The sequence below is a fragment of the Leopardus geoffroyi genome, chromosome D4 (assembly GCF_018350155.1).
Source record: "Leopardus geoffroyi isolate Oge1 chromosome D4, O.geoffroyi_Oge1_pat1.0, whole genome shotgun sequence".
NCBI classification, from domain to species: domain Eukaryota; kingdom Metazoa; phylum Chordata; class Mammalia; order Carnivora; family Felidae; genus Leopardus; species Leopardus geoffroyi.
Genome location: NC_059342.1, coordinates 55,929,797 through 55,952,720, shown reverse-complemented (window position 1 = coordinate 55,952,720; position 22,924 = coordinate 55,929,797). Strand labels below are relative to the sequence as shown.

Below are 22,924 nucleotides of genomic sequence, written 5' to 3'. Positions count from 1 at the left end.
GAGCAAAGAAGCTTCCCAATATCCACCAGAGCAAAAGAAGGGACTATATGACTAAGGCTGCAAATTTTAAAAAGGAATTTTAATGCATGGTCCACAGCTTCAATAAAGTAAGACCACCTCAGAGCCTTAATACAATGAAAAAGATTACAAAATGGTAAAGGAGTGGACTATAAGGATATTTTAGAGGTCCTTTACATAATGATCCTGAGAAACAAAATGCATCATTCCAGCATGGTTATAGATTAGCCCAAAGCTAAGTGTCTTTCACCAACAAAACTAGAAATCACTCCCTCAGGCATGTGAAATGTTCCGTAGAAGAACCTCACCATGGATTTATTCTAAAAGAGGTTCTCAACTGCTCTGAAGCAATTACTAAAAGGAGGCCAGTCCAAATGTAGTAGGATAAATTCCCCTGAGAAGCTCAATCTGTGATCATAGCAACAGGTAACCCTTGCTGTGAAGCTAGAGGATAGTAATTTGTATGACTTTATGCACTAAATTTTTAAAATGCCAATCTTAACACCTAGGCAGTATAATCTTAGGAATAGCAACAATGATTCAAAGTCTCAATCTTAAATATAATAGGGGTCCCTGGGTGGCTCAGTTGGTTGAGCATCAGACTCTTGATTTTGGCTCAGGTCATGATCCCAGGGTCATGGGATCAAGCCTCACATCGGGCTCCACGCTGAGGATGAAGCCTGCTTGAGATTACCTCTCTCTTTCCCTCTGCCCCTCTCCCCTGCTTGCATGCCCCTCTCTCTTAAAAAAAAAATCTAGGGTTGCCTGGGTGGCTCAGGTGGTTAAGCATCCAACTCTTGATTTTGGCTCAGGTCATGATCTCACAATTTGTGGGTTTGGGCCCCTTGTTGGGCTCTGTGCTGTGTCAGCATAGAGCCTGCTTGGAATTCTCTCTCCCTGTCTCTCTGCCTCTACCCCAATCATACTCTTTCAGAATAAATAAGCTTAAAAAAATTTTAAGCTTTATATATATTACATATAAACATATCTATGTGTAGAATACACCGGTATTATGAAACAACCTTCAATTTGGAACAATTAAACTAGAGACTAGTAAGTACAAGTGGGGAACCATGAATACTCCCTTGTGGCTACAGCATAACTACCACAGCATACTGAGACGCATAGGTTATTTTGCAGGACTGTATCTAAAAAATGAATCTTCAGAGAAATTCACAACATATGTCTCTTACCTCATAAATGTTGGGGTGCCACATTTTGGTCAAGAATCTGAAGGTAGGTGGTGAATACGGGTAGTCAATAGGAAATTTAATATGCGCCTGAAAAGGAAAAAAATGAAATGCTAATAAATGAGACTATAGGTTTTTCATCTGCCTAATAATTCACCCTATTATATCCCAGTGAAATTAAACTTTCTATGGAGTAAACTCTTAGGATTAACAACTACTCATATACATTTTGTTAGCCCCAATGTCAGAGTTACTATTAATGTTCTTATAGCGTTTTTTCAAATATTCATAAGAGCTTATATTAAATCACCCAAACTCAACAATCAAATAATTTTTCATTACATTAATATGAGTGAAAAATAGTAATAGGTACAGGTATGTCATACTAATTGCTACATTTATTTTTAACACAAAAAATAACTAATACAACCTTATGGTACATAATACAGAACAAAAATCATTTATAACTCACCTGATTTAAATACTACCCAGAAATAATAAATGCTAATATTTTGATACAGCTCCTTCCAGCAGTTTTTTTTTGGTATATACATGTTTGTTTCTTTACAAAACTTAATTTTCAAAAATTTGAATATACTGAATTTTATAATTTTTCCCCATCCGTATCATACATTTTCCTACAAAACAGTCTCTAAATAGATGATTGTTAGTATCTGTGTAACATTCCATCATATGGATATTAGATAAATCATTTTAAATAAATGATTTCTGTATTTTGGGACATTTGGATTGTTTCTTACTCTTTTGCTATTATAAATAACTGCAGTGACTATCCTTGGCAGTATACCATATTTCAAATATGAAGAAACCCAGAAAGACACTCATTTAACAGTATAGTAAAAGAGCCTGAGAAAGGGATAGAAAGGACAAGCTAAGACTAAATAAGCTACAAAACCCAGTAATCATAGCAAATCAGGACCCTCAAAAATTCTTCTCTTGATAAAAGCAATAAGAAAATTGGCAAAAATTTTAAGACTCAATTCTTCAGAATGTAGAAAATAACCAAAGGTTTGCAATAATTCAAGGAGCCTCTATTCAAGAAAAAGAGCTGACCCTCAGTAAGAACATTGGAACTTTGTGGTGTTTTAACTTGTCCCAGTCCCATGACCTGCTCTCCAGGAGCTATGGTATTTAAAACTAACATATCACATTCAAAGTGAAGACAAGCAGTCACAGAATGTGCTGAAATTTCTTCCCAGCCTTAATCCCAAAGAACTATCACTACCTGACATTTTTGATGGTTCCCTAGAAAAATTCACTTGCAAGACTGTCTACATTTGACCTGATCTATAGCTTGGGCAGTGTCAAAATAACTTTCCATGGGTGTGTTTGCTAACAACAACGACAGGCAAATGCTGAACTTTAAAGCTGCTTGTTAGGTCAAACAACAGACTAACCAAAAAATTTAATGAGAAAAGCAAGGACAGGGGCGACTAGATGGCTCAGTCCATGAAGCGTCCGACTTCGGCTCAGGTCATGATCTCACTGTTCCTGAGTCTGAGCCCCGCATCAGGCTGTCTGCTGTCAGTGCAGAGCCCACTTCGGATTCTCTGTCTTCCTCTCTCTCTGCCCCTCCTGTGCTCGCGCTCTCAAAAATAAACATTTAGGGGCACCTGAGTAGCTCAGTCGATTAACCATCTGACTTTAGCTCAGGTTATGATTTCGCTGTTGGTGAGTTCAAGCCCCTCACCAGGCTTGCTGCTGTCAGTGAAAAGCCCGCTTCGGATCCTCTGTCCCCCTCTCTCTGCCCCTTTCCCACTTGTGATCTCCCAAAAATAAACAAATATTAAAAAAAAAAAAAAAAAAAAAAAAAAGAGGAAAAGTAAGGATATGAGTGAGATGTGCATAAGGACTTTGAAAAACTCTAACAAATTCCCAAGAATCTAGAATACTGGCCTATATGTAGGGCTGTGTATGCCCAGGCTCTACACATGCTCAGGAAAGTCATGAGAATTCATCAGAAGGCCCTAAACTGGCATCTCTGGCTATACTGAAGGATCTGTACAGATCCGTACAAAGGCTAAGGCAGAGTTCAAAACTGCATAACTGAGTGTTAAAGGCATGCTTCATTCAATATGCACACAGAACTCCTCTTATAATGCCCAGGAGACTTCTTGGTACCAGGAAATCAAATCAAATCAAACTAAGGAAATTGCTGTCCAATCATTAGCTGATCATTAAACTAACCAAGTGGAGACTTTACTGGCCACATATAAAAATATAGACAAAACAGTGGTGCCTGGGGGGCTAGGTCGGTTAGGCGTCCATCTTTGGCTCACGTCATGATCTCACAGTTCGTGCGTTTGAGCCCCACATCGGGCTCTCTGCTGTCAGCACAGAGCCTGCTTCAGATCCTCTGTCTACCCAACCCCCCCAAAGCTAAATAAACATTTTACACACACACACACACGAATATAGACAAAACAGAATTGGGTCAGAAAAAAGCCACTAAGCAAGGAAAACAATTACAATGATGGCAACAAAAAATTCTGTTGCCACATTGTATTACTCAAACATCCAGTTTTCAACACAATACTATAGAACATGGCAAGAAAGAAAACAACACAAAGTATGGCCCATACACAGGGTAGAAAACCGATCAACAGAAACTCAAAGTCCAGATACTGAATTTACCAGGCAAGTTCTTAAATCAGCTGCATTAAATGTTTAAAGGATTAAAGGAAGCCATGGCTAATGAACTAAGGACATATGGGAAAAAGGTCTCAGCACACTGAGAATATCAATGAAGAGAAATTATTAAAAAAAGGGAATAGCTTTTGAGGGGGGAAAACCCAATAGGAATTCTGGGGTGGCAAAGTACAATTATAATAACCATAAAAAGCTAAATGGGCTGAACAGATTTGAACAAGAGGAAAAAACAATCAGTGAAACTGAAGATACATCAATTTACGTTATTTCATCTAAGAAATAAAAAAAACAATTATGCCTCAGAGACCTGTGGGACACTAACAAGCATACCAACATACGCATACTGGGAATCCCAGCAAGAAAGGAAACAAAGGAGCAAAAAGGAATATTTGATGAAATAACTGCCCCCAAAATCCAATTTTAATGAAAACATTAAGCCTCATAAACAAGTTCAACAAACTGCCAATAGAATCAACTCAGATTCACATTTAGAGATATCATAATCAAACACTACTGAAAGCCAAAGACAATATTCAAAGCAGCAAGAGACACAATTGATCAAGCACAAGAGATCCTCAATAAGACATCATTTCTAATCAGAAACTAGGAAGCCAGAAAGCAGTAAAATGACATTAAATGTGCTGAAAGAACAAAACTTATCAACCAAAATTTCCATAACCAGCAAAACTCTTCTTCAAAAACTGAAGGTGTATTAAAAGATTACTAGATAGGGGTGCCTGGGTGGCTCAGTCGATTAAGCGTCTGACTTCGGTTCAGGTCATGATCTTGGAGTTCATGAGTTCCGCTCTGTGCTGACAGCTCAGAGCCTAGAGCCTGCTTCAGATTCTGTGCTCCGTCTCTCTTTGCCCCTCCCCCACTCAGACTCCATCTCTCTCTCTCTCTCTCTCTCTCTCTCTCTCTCTAATAAACAAAAAATAAATAGAATTAATTAAAAATAAATAAAATAAAATGAATAAGATGTTACTAGATAAGTGTGGAGCGCCTGGGTGGCTCAGTCGGTTAAGTGTCCAACTTTGGCTCAGGTCATGATCTCAAGGTTCGTGGGTTAGAGGCCCAGATCAGGCTCTGTGCTGACAGTTCACAGCCTGGAGGCTGCGTTGGATTGTGTGTCTCTTTCTCTCTTTGCCCCTCCCCTGCTTGCACGCACTCTCTCTCTCTCTCAAAAATAAAGAAACATTAAAAAAAATTAGGGGCACCTGGCTGGTTCCATTGGTTAAGTGTCCAACTTCAGCTCAGGTCATGATCTCACAGTTCGTGAGTTTGAGCTCTGCGTTGGGCTCTGTGCTCACAGTTCAGAGCCTAGAGCATGCTTCAGATTGTGTCTCCCCCCCACCTCTCTGCCCCTCCTCTGCTTGCAATCTGTTTCTCAAAAAATAAACATTAAAAAAAATTTAATTAAAAAAATATTATTAGATACATGAAAACTGAGAACTCATAATTATAAATGTATTTTTTGGTTTATGACTCTTTTTCCCTTCTATCTAATTTAAAAGACATTTATAGGGGCACCTGGGTGGCTCAGTCAGTTAACTGTTCAAGTTCAGCTCAGGTCACAATTTTGCAGTTTGTGAGTTCAAGCCCCACGTTGCGCTCTGCCCTGACAGCTTGGAGCCTGAAGCCTGCTTCGGATTCTGTGTTTCCCTCTCTCTTTGCCCCTCCCTTTCTAGGTCTCTTTCTCTTTCTCTTTCTGTCTCTCAAACATTTAAGGAAATTTTTTTAAAAAACAATTACATAATGTAATAATTATAAATCTGTTGGGGCACTTGAATGGCTCAGTCGGTTGAGTGTCTGATTCTTTTTTTTTTTTTTTTTTAATGTTTATTTCTGAAACAGAGAGAGAGACAGAGCATGAGTGGGGGAGGGGCAGAGAGAGGGAGACACAGAATCCAAAGCAGGCTCCAGGCTCTAAGCTGTCAGCACAGAGCCCAATGTGGGGCTCGAACTCATTGACTGTCAGATCATGACCTGAGCTGAAGGTGGACACTTGCCTGACTGAGCCACTCAGACATCCCAAGTGTCTGACTCTTGATTTCCACTCAGGTCATGAACCCACGGTTGCGGGATTGAGCCCCATGTCAGGCTCTGCACTGAGTGTGGAACCTGCTTGGGATTCTCTCTCTTCCTCTGCCCTTCTACTCTGCTTGCATGCTCATTCTGTCTCTAAAATTAAAAATTTTGTTGATGGGGGTGCCTGGGTGGCTAGGTTGGTTAGGCATCTGACTTCACGACTCAAGTTATGAACTCAAGTTATGTGAGTTTGAGCCCCGGGCCGGGCTCTATGCTGACAGCTCGGAGCCTCGAGCCTGCTTCGGAATCTGTATCTCCCTCTCTCTATCTGCCCGCCCCCTTTCTCTCAAAAATAAATAAAAACATTAAAAAATATTAAAAAAAATTTTTGTTGATGGGCACATAATATATAAAGTTGTAATTTGTATGGCAATATTAAGAAAAAAGTAAAGGGGACGGAGTTGTAAAGAGCTAAAATTTTTTTATTTTTATTTTTTTAATTCAAGTATAATTAACATATAGTTTGTATTAGTTTCAGAAGTACAACATAGTGATTCAACAATTCTGTACATTACTCAGTGCTCAAAACAATAATTGTACTCTTAATCCCCTTCACCTATTTCACCCATCCTCCCCCCATAACCACCAAATTGTTTATTCTCTACATTAAAGAGTCTACTTTTTTGTCTCTTTTGTTTTCTTTCTTAAATTCCACATATGAGAGAAATCACATGGTATTTGTCTTTCTTTGACTAACTTATTTCACTTAGCAATATATCCTCTAGATCTATCCAAGTTGTTACAAATGGCAAGTTTCTTTATTTTTTATAGCTAAGTAATATTCCATTGTGTGTGTGCACATGCGTAAATGTATACACACACACTCCACATCTTCTTTATCCATTTATCTATGGATAGACATTTGGGTTGCTTCCTTACCTGGCTACTGTAAATAATGCTGCAATAAACATAGGGGTGCATATATCTTTTTGAGTTAGTGTTTTCATATTCTTTGGGTAAATACCCAGTAGTGGAATTACTAAATCATATAGTGATTCATCCTATTTTTAATTTTTTAAGGAATCTCCACAGTGTTTTCTACAGTGGCTGCACCAGTTTGCATTTCTATCAACAAAGGTTCCTTTTTTCTCCACACCCTTACCAATACTTGTTTCTTTTTTTGTTGTTTGTTTAAGATGTTCATTTATTTATTTTGAGAGAGAAACAGTGTGCCCACAAGAGCACAGGGGAGGGGTAGAAAGAGGGGGAGAGACAGAGATTGAACCAGGGCTCAATCTTACAAACCGTGAGATCATGACCTGAGCCGAAATCAAGAGTTGGATGCTTAACCAATTGAGCCACTCAGGCACCCCATCTTGTGTTTTCGATTTTAGTCATTCTGACAGGTGTGAGGTTATATATCACTGTGGTTTTGATTTGCATTAGTGATGTTGAACATTTTTCATGTTCTGTTGGCTATGTGTGTGTTTAGGAGCAAAATTTTTGTATGCTATTGAAATTAAGATGGTATTAAATTAACTACCACAGTTATAAGGTATTGATTGTAATCCCCAGGGCAACCACTAAGAACTCAAAAACTGAATACCCCATAATAATTTAAAACACTCAAAAAGGGAAATTCCTCAATTTGGTAAAGGGCATTGATTTAAAAAACTCTAACATCATATCTAACAGTGAAATACTGAACGCTTTCCCCCTAATTTCAGAAATAAGACATGGATGTCTGCTTTCACCACTCTCACCACTTCTCTTCAACATTGTACTGGAGATGATAGCTAAGGCAATTGAGCAAGGAAATTAAATAAAAGGTATACTGATTGGTTGGAAAGAAAGTAAAATTATATGTATCTGCAGATAACATGAGCTTATACATAAAAAATTCAAAAGAATCCACTCAAAGTCATCAGAACAAGTAAACAGGTTCAACAAGGTTGCAGGATAAAAGATCAAGATAGTAGCATCAATTATATTTCTATATAGTAGCATTTAATTAACTGAAAATGAAATGAAGAAAATCACTTATAGTAGCATCAAAATAAAACATTTAAAAATAACTTTAATGAAAGTGGTACAAAATTTATACTCTGAAAAATACAAAACACTGTTGAAAGAAATTAAAGACATACACAAATGGAAAGATATTGCATATTCATGGACAGCAAGACTTAATACTGTTAAGATGCAACCCTCCCCAAACCGATCTTCAGATTCAACATCATTTTATGGAAATTCCAGCTGCCTTCCTTATAGAAATGGAAAAGCTGGTACCAGAATTCATATAAGGTTGTAATTTAGGGGACCCAGAATAGCCAAAAGAGTCCTGAGAAAGAGCAAACACAGTTAGACAAGAAGAAAAAAGAAGACAATGAAAAACTCTTGTGATTAAACTCACAGTCCAGAGGCAAAGGCTCACTGAGACTAAGCCCTAATCATAGGAATATAGAATGCACTTCCTCCACCCACTACCTCACTACCATTTTACTAAGGCCTATTTACTGAGTTCCTTATAGCTGGGTACATCATATCCAGCTATCAAGAAAAAAATCACAAGGCATACAAAAAGGAAAAAATAAAGAGACAGAGTATTAATCACAACCAATTATGGCATAGATTATTTGGTTAGAGTTATCTGGCATAGAATTATCTGACTGGGAATTTAAAACAACTCTAATTAATATTCTTGGGGCACCTGGGTGGCTCAGTCGGTTAAGCGTCCAACTTTGGCTCAGGTCATGATCTCACAACTTGTGGTTCAAGCCCCGCATTGGGCTGCTCTGTGCTGATAGCTTAGAGCCTGGAGCCTCCTTCAGATTCTGTGTCTCCTTCTCTGCCCCTCCCCTGCTCATGCTCTGTCTCTCTCTCTCTCTCTTTCAAAAATAAATAAGCATTCAAAACATTTTTTAAAAAATTACTTTAGGGGCGCCTGGGTGGCTCAGTCGGTTAAGCGTCCGACTTCGGCTCAGGTCATGATCTCATGGTCCGTGAGTTTGAGCCCCGCGTCGGGCTCTGTGCTGACAGCTCAGAGCCTGGAGCCTGCTTCGGATTCTGTATCTCCCTATCTCTCTGACCCTCCCCCCATTCATGCTCTGTCTCAAAAATAAATAAACATTAAAAAAAAATTTTTTTTTAATTACTTTAAAACAATTTGAATGAATGAATAAATGTATATGAGCATTAAAATCACAACAAGGGGCCTGGGGGTGGTTCAGTCAGTTGAGCATCCAACTCTCGATTTCAGCTCAGGTCTTGTCCTGGGGCTATGGGATTGAGCACCATGTCAGGCTCCATGCTGAGTGTGGAACTAGATTGGGATTCTCTCTGTCTCCCTCTGCCTTCTCCGCTCCTGCTCTCTCTCAAATAAAAATAAATAAAATAAATAATAACAATCACAATAAAGCTACTTATTTTAAAATAATGCAGCTCTAATGTAGCCACACCCCAGTAGCAACAAGGACATCCAGTTCCTTGGATCTTGGTTTTTAATTACCATCCCCTAATAAAAGGAAACAGAGTTCTTCGGAGAAATACTTGATTCTAGATCTGGGGCAAGGAAAATACAGGATGAGCCTAGAGCCTCTTATACTGTGTGAAAATAAGGCATGCTAAAGAAAAAATACGTCAAAAGACCATAGGAGCCAACTTGAAAGAGCTCCTAATGGCCAAAACTAAAACAATTCATGGTCCTGGGTAATTACCTGAAGTACAAAATTACTATAAATGAATGCATATTGGTATAAACTACTGAATGAAAAAATATAAGGGGAGATGGGATAAGTTCCTTACAGTACTACTCCAGAAAATTTATGTAGATAATCCCATTCAGAAAGTAAAATTTAATTCCCTTTCCCATGAGCATGAGCTGGACTTAATGACTCCCTTCCTAAGAATAGAGTATGGAAAGGAAGAAATACTAACTTTAACAGTGTAGAAACCTTGCAGACACCACCTACACCAAGTGATCAAGGTTAACATCACTGGTGCTAAGTCACGTGGAAATCATGACCTCCCTGATACATGGTGAGAAACACAATTCACCTCTGTGGTATTCTTACCCCAAAACTCACAATCCCAGTTTAATCATGAAAAAAAAATATTAGACAAACCCAAACTGAGAGACATTCTACAAAATATCTAACCAGTTCTTTTCAAGATTGTCAAGGTTACAAAAAAGCAAAAACAAAGACCATCAAATATTGGAGGAGACTATGGAGATGGAACAGCTGTATGCAATATCGTATCCTGGACTGGATCCAGGTATAATAAAAGAACATTAGGATTGGTAGGGAAAAATGGATTGTGACTCCTAATGGGTATAGGGTTTCATTTGAGGGTGATGAAATATATTAGAACTAGATGGTGGTGATGGTTGTACAATCTTGTGAACAGAAGGAAACTATTGAACTGTATACTTTGAAAGGGTGAATTTTATGATATGTAAACTACATCACAATTTATTAAAAAAGATGTTAGTGGAAAAACTGGTAGGGAAAAAAATAAAGTTGGAATGGCTTTATGAAATATGACAGAAAGCACACTTTATTTATTTATTTATTTTTTTTTTAATTTTTTTTCAACATTTTTATTTATTTTTGGGACAGAGAGAGTCAGAGCATGAACGGGGGAGGGGCAGAGAGAGAGAGGGAGACACAGAATCAGAAACAGGCTCCAGGCTCTGAGCCATCAGCCCAGAGCCCGACGCGGGGCTCGAACTCACGGACCGCGAGATCGTGACCTGGCTGAAGTCGGACGCTTAACCGACTGCGCCACCCAGGCGCCCCAGAAAGCACACTTTAGAATAAAGAATACTGTCAGGGATGAAAAGGGCAATCTGGTTACTAAAGGGGTCAATTCACAAAGAAGAAGTAACAATTCTAAAAGTGTATGCACCTAAGAGCTTTAGAATACAAAATAATTAGAAAGTTATAACACTGAAAATAAAAATTAAAAATCCTAAATTATAGTTGAAGACATCATCATCTCCCTCCTTCTAAGTAGAAGCAGACAATAAATTAGCAAGGATATAGAAGACCATACAGCACCAACAACATCCTTTTCATGGACACATGAAACATGTACCAAGATATGTCATATTCTGGGCCACAAAACATATCAACAAATTTAAAAGAAGATCATACAAAGCATGTCCTCCAAACACAACTAAATTATACTAGAAATCATTAACAAAAAGTAAAATGGAGGGGTACCTAGGTGGCTCAGTTGATTAAGCATCTGACTTCAGCTCAGGTCATGATCTCATGGTCTGTGGGTTCAAGACCCACATCAGGCTCTGTGCTCACAGCTCTGAGCCTGGAGACTGCTTTGGATTCTGTGTCTTCTTCTCTCTCTACACCTCCCCAACTCATGCTCTCTGTCTCTCAAGGATAAAGATAAAAAATAAATAAATAAATAAACTGGAAATACCCAAATATTTGGAAATTAAATAACAGAACAAGTAACCTGTGGTTTAAAGAGGAAGCCAAGGGCTAATTAGAAAAATTTTTGAATTAAAAAAAAAAAAGAAAACATTTTGAATTGAAGTTTGAATTTGAATTTCCATTGAAAATGGAAACATGACATGAAAATTTATGACACCTAAAGCAGTACTCAGAGGAAAATTTTTAGCATTAAGTATTTATATTAGAAAAGATGAGAAGAGGCAGGATAACTGATCTAAATAATACACAGAAACAGTTAGGCAAAACAAGGAGAGGGAGGAATATGTTCTAAACAAAATAACAAGACAAAATCTAGAAAAAAGAACTAAATGAAATGGAGATAAACACTTCAGATAAAGAGTGTAAAGAATGGTTATAAAGATATTCCTCAAACTCAGGAGAAGAACGGATGAACACAGTGAGAACTTCAGCACAGAGAAAAAATTTAAAAAAAAGACCAATTAGAACTAAAGAATAAATGAAATGAAAAAATACATGACGGAATTAACAGCTGATTAGATGATACAGAAGAATAGATCAGTGATAAGACAGGGTTCCAAAAGGAACAGAAAAAAGAAACAATTATAAAAATGAGGATATTTTAAGGGACTCCTAGGACAATATCAAGCATAGGGGTCCTATGAATTATAGGGGTCCCTAAAGAGGAGAGTAAGAAAGGGACAGAAAATCTATTTGAAGGAATAAGGGCTGTAAATATCCCTAACCTGGCAAAGCAAATACATCCAAGTCCAGGATGCACAGAATCTCAAATAAGATGAAACCAAAGAGGGGTGCCTGAGTAGCTCAGTCTGTTGAGTGTCTGACTTCAGCTCAGGTCATGATCTCACAGTTCGTGAGTTCAAGTCTCACGCTGGGCTCACTGCTGTCAGCACAGAGATGGCTTTAGATCCTCTGTCTCCTTCTCTCTCTGCACCACCCCTGAGATTTATCTGAGATAAATAAACATTAACAAAAAAAAAAAAAAAAGATGAGCCCAAAGAGACCTAACCAAAACACATAATCAAAGTGTCAACAGTTAATGACAAAGAGAGAATCTTAATAGCAGCAAGAGAAAAACAACTAATTATATACAAGGGAACTCCCATAAGACCATGAGCTGATTTCTAAGCATAAACTTTACAGGTCAGAAGGGAGTGTCAGGATATATTCAAAGTGCTAAAATGAAAAATTAACAACCGAGAATACTCTACCCAGCAAGGATGTTAATCAGAACTGAAGGAGCGATAGGAGCTTCCAAGACCAGCAAAAGCTAAAGTTCATCAAACCAAACAAGCCTTATAAGAAATGTTATAGGGATGTCTTTAAACTAAAATATAAGGGAGGGCCATTAATAGAAATAAGATAATTATGAAAGAAAAAAAATCTCACTGGTAAAGGTAAACATATAGTAAAGGTAGCACAGCAACCACCCACATGGTTAGTATGAGGGTTAAAAGACAGGGGTACCTGGGTGGCTCAGTCGGTTAAGTGTCCAACTTCAGCTCAGGTCATGATCTCACAGTCTGTGAGTTCGAGCCCCGCGTCAGGCTCTGTACTGATAGCTCAGAGCCTGGAGCCTGCTTCGGATTCTGTGTCTCCCTCTCTCTCTGCCCCTCCCCTGCTCATGCTCTGTCTCTCTCTGTCTCAAAAATAAATAAAAACATTAAATAAAAATTTTTTAAAAAAGACAAAAGTAGTAAAGTCATCTAGACCTATAATAATTTGTCAAGATACACAAAATAATTAAGATGTAAAATATGACATCAAAAAAACATAAAACATGGGGGTGGAGTGGGGAATGCAGTGTTTAGAACGTACTTGAATTTAAGTGACCATAAATTTAAAATAGACTGCTTTATATACAGGACGTTATATATGGACCTCATGGTAATCACAAATCAAATACCTATAACAGATACACAAAAAAAGATGAAAAAAATACAGGGGCTCCTGGCTGGCTCAGGTGTAGAGCATGCAACTCTTCATGTCAGGGTCATGAGTTCAAGCCCCACATTGGACACGCAGCCTACTTAAAAAACAAAGAAAGAGGAGCACCTGGATGACTCAGTTGGTTAAGTGTCCAACTCCGTTTCAGGTCATGCTCTCAAGGTTCATGAGTTCAAGCCCCTCATCAAGCTCTGTGCTGACAGCTCTCTCTCTGCTTTGGATTCTGTGCCTCTGTCTCTCTCTGCTCCTTCCCCTCTTACACTCTGTCTCTCTCTTGCTTCTCTCTTCCTCAAAAAAAATAACCATTAAAAACTTTTTTAAAAAAAGAAAGAAATATAAACATAGCACTAAGAAAAGTCACCACATCACAAGGAAAGATAGCAAGAGAAGAAAGGAACAGAGAACTTCAAAAACAACCAACAAACAATCAGTAGAATGGCATAAAATACACTGTTTATCAATAATTGCTTGGGGCGCCTAGGTGGCTCAGTCGGTTAAGCGTCCGACTTCGGCTCAGGTCATGATCTCACGGTCCGTGGGTTCGTGCCCCGCGTCAGGCTCTGTGCTGACAGCTCAGAGCCTGGAGCCGGTTTCAGATTCTGTGTCTCCCTCTCTCTGACCCTCCCCCGTTCATGCTCTGTCTCTCTGTGTCTCAAAAATAAATAAATGTTAAAAAAAAAAAATTAAAAAAAAAAATAATTGCTTTAGATGTAAATAGATTAAATGCTCCCATCAAAAGACATGTGGTGGCTGACTGGATTAATAAAACCCATGGAAAAAACCAAAAACCCAAGACACACACACACACACACACACACACACACGCACACACACACGCACACACACATACATACACACTGCCTAAAAGAAATTCAATTCAGATCTAAAGGCCTACAACTGAAAGTGAAGGGATGGGGCAGCCTGGGTGGCTCAGTCAGTTGTGTCCGACTTTGGCTCAGGTCATGATCTCGCGGTTCATGGGTTCAAGCCCTGCATAGGGCTCTCTGCTGTCGGCACGGAGCCTGCTTCAGATCCTTGATCTCCCTCTCTTTCTTCCCCTCCCCTGCTCATGCGCGAGCTCTCTCTCTCAAAAATAAACATTTATTAAAAGAAAGAAAGAAAGAAAGAAAGAAAGAAAGAAAGAAAGAAAGAAAGAAAGAGAAGGGATGAAGAAGATATTCCATGCAAATGGAAATAAAAAGAAATATTTATAGGGACAAAATAAACATTAAAGCAAAGACTGTAACAAAAGATTACATAATGACAAAGGAATTAACAAGAGAATACAGCACTTGTAAATATCTATGTACCCAACACACAGGGACACCCAAATACATAAACATTAACAGATAAAAAAGGAAAAAACAGTAATACAATGAAAACAAGGGATTTTAACACCCCACTAACATCAACAAATAGATCATCCACACAGATAAACAGTACAGAAACACTGGCCTTAAAAGATACATTAGATCAGGGACACCTGGGTGGTTCAGCTGGTTGGGCGTCTGATCTTATTTCAGCTCAGGTCATGATTTCATGGTTGGTTCATGGGATCAAGCCCAGCATCATTGGGCTTCATGCTGACAGCATGGGGCCTGCTTGGGATTGATTCTCTTTCTCCCTCTCTCTGCCCCTCCCCAGCTTGCACGCTCTCTCTCTCAAAAGAAAGAAAAGAAAGAAAGACACATTAGACCACAGTACTTAATAAATACATACAGAGCATTCCATCCAAAAACTTAAGAATAAACATGCTTTAGGAAAAGACCTCTCTGACCTCAGCCATAGCAATCTCTTACTCGACACATCCCCAAAGGCAAGGGAATTAAAAGCAAAAGTGAATTACTGGGACCTTATGAAGATAAAAAGCTTCTGCACAGCAAAGGAAACAACCAACAAAACTAAAAGGCAACCAACAGAATGGGAAAAGATATTTGCAAATGACATATCGGACAAAGGGCTAGTATCCAAAATCTATAAAGAGCTCACCAAACTCCACACCCGAAAAACAAATAACCCAGTGAAGAAATGGGCAGAAAACATGAATAGAACACTTCTCTAAAGAAGACATCCGGATGGCCAACAGGCACATGAAAAGATGTTCAGCGTTGCTCCTTATCAGGGAAATACAAATCAAAACCACACTCAGGTATCACCTCACGCCAGTCAGAGTGGCCAAAATGAACAAATCAGGAGGCTATAGATGCTGGAGAGGATGTGGAGAAACGGGAACCCTCTTGCACTGTTGGTGGGAATGCAAATTGGTGCAGCCGCTCTGGAAAGCAGTGTGGAGGTTCCTCAGAAAATTAAAAATAGACCTACCCTATGACCCAGCAATAGCACTGCTAGGAATTTATCCAAGGGATACAGGAGTACTGATGCATAGGGGCACTTGTACCCCAATGTTCATAGCAGCACTCTCAACAATAGCCAAATTATGGAAAGAGCCTAAATGTCCATCAACTGATGAATGGATAAAGAAATTGTGGTTTATATACACAATGGAATACTACGTGGCAATGAGAAAGAATGAAATATGGCCTTTTGTAGCAACGTGGATGGAACTGGAGAGTGTGATGCTAAGTGAAATAAGCCGTACAGAGAAAGACAGATACCATATGGTTTCACTCTTATGTGGATCCTGAGAAACCTAACAGAAACCCATGGGGGAGAGGAAGGAAAAAAAAAAAAAAAAAAAAAAAGAGGTTAGAGTGGGAGAGAGCCAAAGCATAAGAGACTCTTAAAAACTGAGAACAAACTGAGGGTTGATGGGGGGTGGGAAGGAGGAGAGGGTGGGTGATGGGTATTGAGGAGGGCACCTTTTGGGATGAGCACTGGGTGTTGTATGGAAACCAATTTGACAATAAATTTCATATATTAAAAAAAAAAAAAGAGTAAACATGCTTTTCAGGTGCATACTGAACACGTTAGGCCACAAAATAAGCCTCAACAAACTTAAGATTGAAATCACATGAAGCATCTTTTCAGACCACAAAAGTATGAAACTAGAAATCAATTATAAGAAAAATACTGGAAAAGAACAGAAATGCATGGAGTCTAAAAAACATGCCAGTAAACCAACAAATCTGAGTCAACAAATAGATGAAAGAAGACATAGAAATACCTCAAGATAGGGGCGCCTGGGTGGCGCAGTCGGTTAAGCGTCCGACTTCAGCTCAGGTCACGATCTCGCGGTCCGTGAGTTCGAGCCCTGCGTCGGGCTCTGGGCTGATGGCTCAGAGCCTGGAGCCTGTTTCCGATTCTGTGTCTCCCTCTCTCTCTGCCCCTCCCCCGTTCATGCTCTGTCTCTCTCTGTCCCAAAATAAATAAATGTTGAAAAAAAAAATTAAAAAAAAAAAAAAAAAAAGAAATACCTCAAGATAAATGAAAATGGAAACACAACAATCCAAATTTTCTGGGATAGAGCAAAAATAGTCCTAAGAGTTTTTATAGTAATACAGGCCCACCTCAAGAAACAAGAAAAATCTCAAAAATACAATGTAATCTTCTACCTAAAGGAACTAGAAAAAGAAGAATAAAGCCCAAAGTTAGTAGAAGGAAGGAAATAACAAAGATCAGAGTGCAAATAAGTGAAATAGAGACTAGAAAACAATAGAAAAGATCAATGAAACTAAGAACTTCTTTGAAAAGATAAACAAAACTGAGAAACTTTTAAAAAGCCAGACTTTCATCAAAAATAGAAAAAAAGCACAAATAAATTCAGAAATGAAAAGGAAGTTATTACCTATACCACAGAAACACAAAGGATCATAAGAGACTACTATGAATAAGTATATGCCAACAAATTGGGCAACCTGAAAGAAATGAATAAATTCCTAGAAACATACAATCTTCCAAAAATAGAAAATAGAAAATCTGAACAAATTACTAGTAATGAAATTGAATCAGTAATAAAAATACTAGCAAAAAATAAAAGTCCAAGACCAGATGGATCCCAGGTGAATTCTATCAAAGTTTTAAAGAAGAGTTAATACCTATTATCCTCAATCTATTCCAAAAAATAAAGGAGGAAGGAAATCTTCCAAACACATTCTATAAGGCCAGAATTACCTTGAGACCAAAACCAGACAAAGACACCACAAAAAAAGAAAACTACATGTCAATATCCCTAGTAAACATAGATGCAACTACCCACAACAAACATAGATGCAAAAACCTGCAACAAAATGTTAGCAAACCAAATTCAACAATACATTAAAAGGATCATACATCATCATCAATTGGGATTTATTCCAGGGATGTAAGGATGGTTAAACATCTGCAAATCAGGTGCCTTGGTGGCTCAGTTGGTTGAGCATCTGACTCTTGGTTTCAGCTCAGGCCATCATCTCTCAGTTCATGGGATCAAGCCTCCACGCTGTCAGCACAGAACCTGCTTGGGATTCTCTCTCCCCCACTCCCCAACTTGCACTCACTCTTGCTCTCAAAATAAATACACTTTTTAAAAAATCTCCAAGTCAAGCAACATGATACAGCACATTAACAAAATGAAGGATAAAAATGATACGATCATCTCAATAGAGCAGAAAAAGCTTTTCATAAAATTCAACATCCATTATGACAAAAACTCTCAATAAAGTGATGACAGACAGTACACACCACAACATAATAAAGGCCATATATGACAAAGATATGACAAAGCCACAGGTAACATCATTCTTAATGGTTAAAAGCTGGAAACTTTTCCTCTAGGATCAGGAACAAGAAAAGGATGTCTACTCTTGCCACTTTTATTCAACATACTATTGGAGGTCCTATCCACAGCAATCAGACAAGGGAGGGAGGGAGGGAGGGAGAGGGGAAGGAAGGAAGGAAGGGAGGGAGGGAGGGAAGGAGGGAGGGAGGGAGGGAGGGAAGCCATATTGGAAAAGAATATGTAAAATTTTCACTATTTGCAGATAACATGATATACCATATACAGAAAACCCTAAAGACTCCACCAAAAAGCTATTAAAATAAATGAATTCAGTAAAGTTGCAGTAAACAAAATTAATATACACATAAATCTGTTACATTTCTATATACTAATGAACTATCAGAAAAGAAACAAGACAACAATCTCATTTACAATTGCATCAAAGAGAATAAAATACTTAGATATAAATTTAACCAAGGAAGTGAAAGACCCATACTCTGAAAACTATATGAAAGACACTCATGAAAGAAACTAGGAACAACACAAATAAACGGAAACATATATGTGTTCATGGAATGGAAGAATACTGTTAAAATGTCCATACTCCCAAAGCAACCTACAGAGTCAACCCAATCCCTATCCAAGTACCAATGGCATTTTTGACAGAATAATTCAAAAATTCCTATGAAACCACAAAAGAGCTTGAATAGCCAAAGCCATCTTGAGAAAGAAGAACAAAGCTGGAAGCATCCCACACTCTCTGATTTCAATATATACTAAAAGCTATAGTAATCAAAATACTAGTATGGCATTGACACAAAAGCAGACACACAGATCAGTGGAACAGAACAGTCAAGAAATAAACTCACACTTATACAGTCAATTAACCTTCAACAAAGGAGACAAGAATATACAATGGAGAACAGTTTCTTCAGCAGGCAAAACTGGACAACTACATGCAAAAGAATGAAATTACCATTTTTTTATATCATACACAGAAATAAATTCAAAAATCGAGTAAGTTAAATGTTTTTAATACTGGACACCTAAAACTCCTAGAAGAAAACATAGTCAATAAGCTCTTAGACATCTGCCTGAGCAATATTTTGGAGGGGATCTATCTCCTCAGGCAAGGGAAACAAAGCAAAAATAACAAATAGACTACATCAAACTAAAAAGCTTTTGCACAGTGAAAGAAATCATCAACAAAACAAATAGGCAACCTACCAAATGGGAGAAGATATTTGCAATTGATATAACTGATAAGTGGATAATACCCAAAATATATAAAGAACTCACACAGCTCAGTATCAAAAAAGCAAACAACCCAATTAGAAAAGAGCAGAGGGGTGCCTGGGTGACTCAGTCGGTTAAGCATCTGACTTCAGCTCAGGTCATGATCTCGCAGCGTGTGAATTCAAGGCCTGGGTCAGGCTCTGTGCTGACAGCTCAGAGCCTAGAGCCTGCTTCAGATTCTGTGACTCCTTCTCTCTCTGCCCCTACCCTACTCACTCTCTGTCTCTCTAAAAAATGAATAAACATTAAGAAAAAAAAAAAAATGAGCAGAGGACCTGAATAGACATTTCTCCAAAGACATACAGATGGCCAACAGATACATGGAAAGACTCAACATCACTAATCATTAGGGAAATGCAAATCAAAATGAGTTATCACCTCACACCTGTCAGAATGGCCAGCATAAAAAGACAATAACAAGGGTTGGCAAGGATGTGGAGAAGAAGGAACCCTTGTACACTCTTGGTGAAATGCAAAATGGTGCAGCCACTATGGAAACCAGTATGAAGTTCACTCAAAAAATTAAAATTAGAACTACCATATGTGATCAAGCAATTCCACTCCCGGGTATTTATCCAAAAAAGACAGAAAGACAGGAAGGAAGGAAGCAAGGAAGGAAGGAAGGAAGGAAGGAAGAAAGAAAAAGTGCTAATTCCAAAAGGTATGTACGCACCCATGTTCACTGCAGCATTATTTATAATAGCCAAAATACGGAAGCAACCCAAGGGTCCATTGATAGATTAATGGATAAAGATGTGGTATATATACAACGGAATATTAACTATAAAAAAGAATGAAATCTTGCCATTTGCAACAACATGGATGATACCTAAAAGGTATTATGCTAAGTAAAATAAGTTAGGCAGAGAAAGGCAAATACTGAATCATTTCACTTATATGTGGAATGTAAAAAAAAAAAAAAAAAAAAAAAAAAAACCCACAAACAAAACAGAGAGAGAAACAGATTTATAATTATAGAGAACAATACAATCTGGTGGTTGCCAGAGAGGAGAGAGGCAGCAGACAACATAGGGGAGAGGGATTAGAAGACACAAATCTCTTGTTATAAAATAAGTAAGACATGGGAATGCAATGTACAACATAGGAATATAGTTAATAACACTGTAACACTTTTGTATGGTAACAAATGGTAGTTCAATTTATTGTAGTGATCACTTTGTAACATATATATAAATGTTGAATCCCTATGTTGTACACCTGAAACTAATACAATATTGTATGTCAACTACACTTCCGTAAAGTAAAAATAAAAGATGAATGGTCTCAATTCAATGGTGTAAACTTCTGCTTAACAAAACTTAGGAAAATAAGAAATTAAACCAAAAGCCAGCAGAAGAAAATGAATTAAGATAAAAGTAGAACTCAATGGAACTGAAAAATGTGGAAACTGCAGAGAGACATTAATAAAACCAGATCTCTGAAAGATCAAGGAAATGGACATATCTCTAGACAAACCAATAAAAAAGAGAGTCTACAAATACCAGTAGTAAGACCAGAAAAAAGTGACAGCACTACTAATCCTACCAATATTGAAAGAATGAGGAAACATTACACATGACTTTATGCTCACAAAATTCAACAAATTCTATGAAATAGACAAATTATTCAAAAAGCACAAAGTACCAAAGGTACTTAAGATGAAATATATAACCATGGCGCCTGGGTGGCTCAGTCAGTTAGGTATCCGACTTCAGCTCAGGTCATGATCTTACAGTCTGTGAGTTCAAACCCCGCGTCAGGCTCTGTGCTGACAGCTCAGAGCCTGGAGCTTGCTTCGGATTCTGTGTCTCCCTCTCTCTCTCTGCCCATCCCCTGCTCATGCTCTGTCTCTGTCTCAAAAATAAATAAAAAAACTTTAAAAAAATATTTTTAAAAAAGATGAAATATATCACCTAAATGGTCCTATATCTACTAAGAAATTGAATTTTGGGGTGCCTGGCTGGCTTAGTCGGTGGAGCACGCAACTCTTGAATTTGGAGGTTGTGGGTTCAAGCCCCACGTTGGGTGTAGAGATTAAAAACAAAAGAAAGGAAAGAAAGGAAAGAAAGGAAGGAAAGGAAGGAAAGGAAGAAAGGAAGGAAGGAAGGAAGGAAGGAAGGAAGGAAGGAAGGAAGGAAGGAAAGAAAGAAAGAAAGAAAGAAAGAAAGAAAGAAAGAAAGAAAGAAACTGAATTTGTATTTAAGTCTTTACACAAAGAAGTCTCCTGAGCCAGACATCAATGATGGCAAATTCTATCAAATATTTAAGGAAGCAGGAACACTAATTTTAAACAAACTCTTCTAGAAGATGCAATAAGGGTAAATAATTTCCAATTCATTCTATGAGGCCAGCCACACCCTGATATAAAAACCAGACACACACATTACAAGAAATTAAACTTCAAACCAATATCCTTTATGAACAAACATATAAAAATCCTCAACAAAATACTTACAAATGGAATCCAGCAATATATTAAAAAGAATAATAAATCATGACAAACAGTGTTTTATCACAGAAATTCAAGGCTGGTTCAACATTTAAAAATCACAATTGAGGGGCGCCTGGGTGGCGCAGTCGGTTAAGCGTCCGACTTCAGCCAGGTCACGATCTCGCGGTCCGTGAGTTCAAGCCCCGCGTCGGGCTCTGGGCTGATGGCTCAGAGCCTGGAGCCTGTTTCCGATTCTGTGTCTCCCTCTCTCTCTGCCCCTCCCCCGTTCATGCTCTGTCTCTCTCTGTCCCAAAAAAAAAAAAAAAAAAAAAAAAAATCATAATTGATTTAACACTGGGTAAAAGATGTGTATTTCAACAGATTAAAGAGGAAAAAACATGGGATCATCTCAATAGGTACAAACAAAGCATATGAAAAAGTAAACATTCAATTCATGATTTAAAAAAAAACCGTTGGCAAAATAGGAATCCTACAGCTAATGTCACACCTATTAGTGGAAAACTGAACGTGCCCCACTATGAGATGGTAAGTAAGGCAAGGATGTCCACTCCTATCACTCTTGTTCTTATTCAACATTGCACTGAGGTCTTAGCCGGTGCAATCAAGCAAGAAAGGAAACAAAAGGCATACATGTTAGCAATGAAGAACTAAAACCATCTCTATTCACAGATCACACGATTGTCTACGAAGAAAATCCCTAAGAATCTACAAAAAGAGCTCCTAGAACAAATATGAGTTTAGGAAGGCTGCAGGATACAATGTGAATATGCAAAAATAACTATTTCTATATACTTGCAATGAACAAATGAAATAAAAATAAAAATAAATACAGCACTGTGAAACACTAAATAAAATACCTAAACCATTATATAATAATATATACAAAAGCTTTACAAATTATAAATACCAAAAAACAAGTTCTTATAAAAGTTTTCTACAAATGCCTTAAGGGATCTCAACCAAAAATTTTTATCATACAAACATAAGAAAGATAAGGCCAAGGTGCCTAGGTGACCCATTTTCCTACAGCTCTATTTACATAACTAGAATCCTGGAAAAGATTTATAGAAAAACTTAGTATTTGTTTTTACACTTACTAGGCAAACCCAAGATCCTTTAAAATACAATCAAACAAAAGCAAACAAAAATACAGAAAAGCCTTCCCAGAGGCGCCTGGATAGCTCAGTTGTTTAAGCATCGACTTTGGCTC

At 37.9% G+C, this 22,924-nt stretch overlaps 1 protein-coding gene across 1 annotated transcript in view; it reads right to left on the bottom strand.

Moving 5' to 3' along the window:
• The window catches only part of UBE2R2 (ubiquitin conjugating enzyme E2 R2), a 119,905-nt gene that overhangs the window by 30,551 nt on the left and 66,430 nt on the right, over positions 1–22,924 (bottom strand). The window contains exon 2 of the mRNA XM_045467844.1: positions 1,212–1,298. Within this exon, the coding sequence (XP_045323800.1) occupies positions 1,212–1,298 (87 nt within the window). The remainder of the gene's footprint in view (positions 1–1,211; positions 1,299–22,924) is intronic.